Below are 6,411 nucleotides of genomic sequence, written 5' to 3'. Positions count from 1 at the left end.
GTAGACAAAAAATGACTGTTTATTGCCTGTAAATGTGTTCCATCTGTTGTCTATAGGATAATACAATAGTTATGGGTTTTAGTTAACCTGTTGACATTTTTTGCACAATTTATTTTCAGACAAACTGGAAATATTAAGCCTGCAATCCTTCCACTCCTGTGGTTTGAAGAGGTATGTTTTTGATACAATTTGGATTTCAGTTGATTTTTATAAGTGAATTGAACACAGTTCACCTATCTAGTGCTATATTGACATTTTTTTCCCCTCATGATTTCTTCCTGTACTTTCAAGCTTATGCTGCAATTTACTCAATAGAAATTAGAAACTAATAGCTGGATTTTATATTGTGGTTTGGTGGAAGATGAGATTTGGCACCATTTTAACCCTTTTCCTGACCTTTTTCTTTCAAGGAAAATTGTTTTTTTTAGTACTATCCATGTTTGTTTATGGTGGGTTCTATAGCTAGTAGAAAAAAACAGCCTATTAAAATCAATGAAACTGAGAAAGGTGTACCTGCAAATGCTAACTCATTCTTGTCATGATGTATAGAACTATATACCCAAAGTGACTTTTTAAAATCCAAAATGAATCACAGGCAATGTAAGTGATGAACCCTGGGTATCCATAATAAAACAGATGCTTAAATCAAAAAGGCTCATCAGTAGACCTTAATAAAAAGGCTTATTTTTAAAGTGGTAGCAAAAAAGACTGACAGAAACTTTAGGTAGCGATCAGTTGCATTTTTGGTAAAATTTAGAAATCGTAACTGCTAAAATGTAATGCATTCAGTTTTGACTTACTGCGTCTTTCTGCAGCCCATAGCAACTAGAGATGCATCGATACCGAGTATTTGGGCGAGTACTCTCCCAAAAGCTCAGATACTTAGAGGGAACATGGAGACGGCTTCTCGGGCAATCCGGAAGCTTGGCAGCGGGTAATGACTCGCCTCCCCTTCCTGATTGAACAGGAAGCCAGCTCCATGCTAGCAAAAGTACAGGCATCAGTACTCGATGATGAAAAACTGGTATCGGGGCATGCCTAATGGCAACTGTTTTCATTTAAAGCTCCCTTGTGTGCTTTTCAGTAGATTGGGGTTGTCCTAGTGGTTAGATTCAGTTTAAGGGCTGGTTCACACCACAAACTCCGCGTACCAGTGAGTTTGGCCTCAAGCGCATGGCGGCCGGCTCCCTACGTGCAGTGGCGGTGGATTGAAGTCAATGTGTCAATAAAATGCATTTGTCTTGGTCCTCCAATAGATTACTCACTGTTTCGCAAACTTCTGCCATCTGTGTTGCTTTTATATTGTACAGGGGAGTGAGTAAGTCTACATGTATTCTGTGGGGTAAAATACTTTCATTCAAACACTGTGGCGCAAGGAGCCTTGGTGTGTTGGGGAGAGCAGAGTTTTTAAACCTGGGTATCTAGTGAAGTGTTCCTTTTTTCTAGGCAACACTTTCTGGTGTTTGTCTTTTAGGGATAACTTTTTAGTGTTGGGATTAGGGGTTACATTGAGGTTAAGGGGTTAGTAAGAGAATATTAGGACCTACTGGCCTGTATATTCACATGGTTTAAAAACAAGCAATTCCAAAATACCATATAGCTAGCAGTAATGCATTTTTAAGCCGTATTCGCCTGGTGCTTCTGTCTGTTTTCAGATTCTGAAGAAATGTAACAACCTAGTGTTACATAAAGAAGTCCTTAAGACCTAAAATGTTACTGGCTAAATTGAGCCTTAGAAGAGCTTATCGGAAGTACTTCTAGGGGTACAGACACCGTTGAGGAAGAATGATAGTTTAGTAAAACAGACGAGCTATGTTATGTTAAAGGCAAATTTGCAAGGAAATTTTGAAAATTCACATTGGTGGCTATTTACAATGTGCAAGGAAAAATATATATATTTTTGCTTGCACATGATTTGCTGACTTCTATCATGCAAACACCTCATTCGTTATGCTAAGGGCCCATTTGCCTTTCGTAAATCAACCCCTATTAGTCCATACTAATGTGTTCTTCAAACACTACCTGACAGCTTTATTTTTTTTTATATTGTTCTTTGGAACCCACCTGCTGTATTTTCTTCCTTTTCCCTGCAGAGTGGGTTTATTGATGGTCCTGTGTATAATACATACTACAGCACCCTGGTTGTGCTCCCTATGGTCATGGAATATCTGCAGTACATCCTCATCGCCTTGGGACTCTGTTTTATTCTCGTAGCTGCAGTCCTTCCATTTGTTAAACAGGTAGGAAATTCTGATGCCTCCCTCATTAAATATAGCCTTGTGTTCAAATCAGTGTTTTCTTTAATGCCTTTGCTCTTTCTTTCGGATCTTCCCATATGCTGATTGGATACATACATGAAAATTTGAATTTTTTTTAAAGTCCTTTTTCCAGTTTTAGATTTTGAGAAATGGTTAGTATAATTGATAAGTTGTTGTTTTTTTAAATCACTTTCTGTTTCCAAGAAAGACATTTCCTATGCTGGTGACACCCGGTCACACTCTTAACATACAGGCTGTCATCCACACAGGAAGTATAGTGAAATCTCCACAGTGCTAGCACAAAAGGCAATAAAAACCTGATGTGATTTTTGACATTTCCACACTCTAAAGGTGTTGTTTGCTGCTTTGTCTCATGAATGTCCCAGTGGCAGGGGAATGGTAAGTGATGGGAACATGAGCATGATTTTATTCCAAAAATATATTTAAAGAAATAAAGGGGAATAGAAAGAGAAAATGGAGCACATAATGTATATGAAGCCTGATAATGTAGATGAAAATGAGTTACCGTACATGAGCAGCACCATTAATCTAAGTCAGTGAGCAGAATGAGGGAAGAGATCCAAGAACTGTATCCTACTTAGACTGGGTAAGTGGGTGTAGGCATAGGTGGACATCACATGGGAAAACTTGATTTAAAGTGGTCTGCAGACTATAGAACATTGAGAATCCCTTATGTCATCAGCATTGTGTATTTAGTAACCTGGATACAGAAAATGGAGAGTCAGACAAGTGAAGTGCAAGATGTACATTTATATCCTTTGAGAATATGCATCAAGCAACCCTGATACCTCTTGCCTCGGTGGGACATTAGGATTTTTGCTGAAACATAATTGGCTTTCTTCTGAGGTCAATTTTACTTAGAACTAGAGGAACCCTATAAACATCCTATATGTAAGGGTACCTTACCTCTTGTTGGTTTTTAGGAGTGGCAGAGGTTTTGTTCTTCTTTTTGTAACACTTTTAAATGTTGTATTCTATTGACAATGTAATTGTAATCTGTGTACAGAACTATTTTTATAGAATACAAGCTGGTAAGAACCACTCTTGTCATGTTAATCGGATTTTTACTACATGCTTTTATGAGAAATACCCATTTGTACGCACTTGTATACACAGATGCTCATGCAAATAAGTGTCTCATTTTGTGAAACATTGTCCTTTTTAGATGAGGCTATATAGTTTTAATAACGTTTGTTAATGTTACCATTTCTGTTGCCCATATCATTCATTTGCATTGTTTCATTGAAATTCTAATCACTGTATTGCACTGCATTGTCTTGCCTATATGTATGTTGTGTTTGTGGTGTTATTGTGTGTGGATAGAAGACTGACTTCAAGCTTAATTTGCATCTCTCACACAGAACAGAATGAAATTGTTCCACCACAATACAAAATTTTACTAATTTTGTTTCTCCAATGTGTTTTTCATGATTTTTTTTTTTAATATAACCTGATTTAAACACAACCGAAATCATTCTGAATGGCAGTAATCATATTTCAAATTCATAAACCATTACAGATTAAATCTGTTTAATATTTTCACCAAATCAAAATTGCGTATCTTGTTTGTATTTGTTTCCCTCATCCCAATGATGGTGTTTATTTTCGGATGTTCTGGTTTTTGGGTGCCAACAAGAGTTGGTATAGGGCAGCAGGTTCCTAAAGGACTCCTAAAGGAGTCTTTCTGTAGGCTTCTTGGTAAAATGACACAATGAGCACTTGTACTGCATAGTTGGTAGAACTCCTATTATAAGAAACACCTAAAATAAAGTAGGTCCAGAAGTATTAGTGGCCTTGTGTATTAAAAGACAGCATGCTTACTCAGCTCTGCAGTTTGCGAGTTGTTAGCAGAACAGCAATAGAAAACATCTCCCAATTAGGACACTTGATAACTAAGAGGGCATTTCCCTCAGCCTGAAAGGGTTTCCCCTCGCTTTGTTGTGTCTACAGGCCAGAAAGTGAATGGAAATCTTCACAATGGGACAGACATGGTTTTTGATTTACTTGATCTAGAAGGTAGACTTTAATATTCTCATTGGCACCTAAATGCAACCTACATCTTTTTTGACAAACTGAATGCAAGATTATACTCCCATGTAGCTTTGTATTCTTTGTACTGACGCCAGCTTTTTTGTAATATGTACAGTTTGCAAAAAACCTTGCAAATTTGTTTTCATTTGGAGGTGGTTTATATCCAAGCCTTTTTTTTCTCTAGATGTTCAACATGCCACAATGCCAATTAGCCAATGCCAGTCCTATAAAAATTGGATAATTGGTGTATAATTTATATTAAAAAAAATTAAACTATCAGTTTTAATTCAAATTCAGCTCTGCAAATGCCATTCTATAATAGTTTGTGACTGGGTGACACCAGTCCAGATGAGTTTTTCCTTTTTAAGAAGTGTTTTTATAGTTTGTTTTCTTTTTACCCTTCATTGGAAATGAACAAGCATAATTATTTTTTAGGAAAAGGTCTTCTTATTTTGGAGTAGTAATAAACAGTATGATGAAAATTATGAGATCAGTAAAGACCAAACAGAAAAGTTGACCTCTTCTAATGGGACAGTACTACTGGAAGCCAAATTATAGGTGCGTACAAGGTAAAATATTAAAAGGAGAAAAACAAGTGTTTTTTTTATATTTTTGTGTACATGGAGATGGTTTTTGTTAAACAATTTAAATGCTTTAGACAAAAAAAATATTTAATGTACAAGCTATTTTAATAGTAATTAATGAAGATGCTAGTAGGAAAAGGCATCCACTAATATTATTTAGTTCTAATATAGGTTTATGCATGCTTTAGACTTGACTACTGACTGAATGTAAGGATACTGTACAGTACCGTCTGGTGAATCTGAATACCAGATAGGGGGTGTCGTACAAGGCCATAATATCTATTAGAATGAGATTCTCTTTGGCTTTGAACAATGCCTGTTCACTGATTTTGGGGTAAGGTAAAAAAAACAATGTATAGACTGTGATCTGTGGGCTCCGACTTAGGAGTTGAGAAAGACCCAGCAATAACCTAGGTGGTGGGTTAACGTGAAGCAAATTCTTATGGCTAACACAGTAGGGGCCTCATGACACCATCTTTTTGTAAGGGATCATGAAAATCCACTTACTATAGGAATCTGGATGTTGGGAATAAAGCTGTACCTCGCATACATCATTAAGACATGTGGATCCAGATTTTAAAAATTTACTTTACAATTTATTATACTGCAGTGACAACACTGCTTTATAAATGCAGCTATTATGCTGAAACATGTTAGGTGAGATGTTGACCTATACAGGTGACAACTTCAAAAGTGGTCAGAAGGCCTTGCTGTTGGAACCCTGGTCCATTACACATGCAGTGAACATCACAAACGTTACGTGAATCAATTACATTCTTTAAAATGTTCTGTTTGAAAGCAGCCTAAACAGGTCGCTAAGGAGTGATCAAAACTTGTTACCGGGTGGCCTGCAGTAGCAAAAATATTCATGCTGCTTAGCCACAAATTCGATTTATATTAACTGCCAAGTTATTACTATAAGAAGGCAAGCTACAGTCCATTTTTCCATATTCCATTTTTAACTATACTAGATTTGCAAATGTATTTTGTATTTCTGGGCAAAATTTGAAATAAGGTGTACATGCACTTTTTTCCCATGTTGTCTCTTTAAAGCAGAGCTCTGTGCAAATCAAATCCCTTTGAGCTTTCAACCTAATGCAGGAAGTTAGGAGCTCAGTGGACTTCTGGTAGGATAAAAAGCTATTTTTCCTGTACTTAAGGGGTTATTCGCAAGGCTGCCATAGGCAGCTGAGTGAATAACCAAGCCGAACTACGTTCAGCTATTCACTCCTCCTCAGTACGGCTGCCTTTGGCTGCACTTAGTCTCAGGAGAACAAGCAGAGCATGTTCGGCTGACCGAACTGCAGAAGGACTTTGACTCAGCCGATCCAACATCTGGATCGGATGAGCTGAAGCTCGGGCAGCTCAATTGCTGCCATTCGCCCCTATTCACATAAGGGCTAAACGGCAGTAAGCATATAGCCAAATGCTGCCGAGCGGCTTTTGGCTCGGCTATTCTGCTCAGTACCTCCCGTGGTACCGAGCAGAATAGAAAATCAATAAAAATATCGCCCCCC

The 6,411-nt window shown here is 37.5% G+C and overlaps 1 protein-coding gene across 1 annotated transcript in view; it reads left to right on the top strand.

Annotated features, from left to right (window-relative positions):
• Positions 1-6,411, top strand: part of SCARB1 (scavenger receptor class B member 1) — an 85,544-nt gene that overhangs the window by 77,401 nt on the left and 1,732 nt on the right. Inside the window, exons 10-11 of the mRNA XM_018557630.1 lie at positions 120-171; positions 2,094-2,240. Of these exons, the coding sequence (XP_018413132.1) occupies positions 120-171; positions 2,094-2,240 (199 nt within the window). The remainder of the gene's footprint in view (positions 1-119; positions 172-2,093; positions 2,241-6,411) is intronic.

The sequence above is a fragment of the Nanorana parkeri genome, unplaced genomic scaffold (genome assembly GCF_000935625.1).
Source record: "Nanorana parkeri isolate BGI_ZX_2015 unplaced genomic scaffold, ASM93562v1 scaffold13, whole genome shotgun sequence".
In the NCBI taxonomy this organism is placed as follows: domain Eukaryota; kingdom Metazoa; phylum Chordata; class Amphibia; order Anura; family Dicroglossidae; genus Nanorana; species Nanorana parkeri.
The sequence above is the reverse complement of the archived record's forward strand: the minus strand, read 5'-3'. Positions and strand labels throughout refer to the sequence as shown.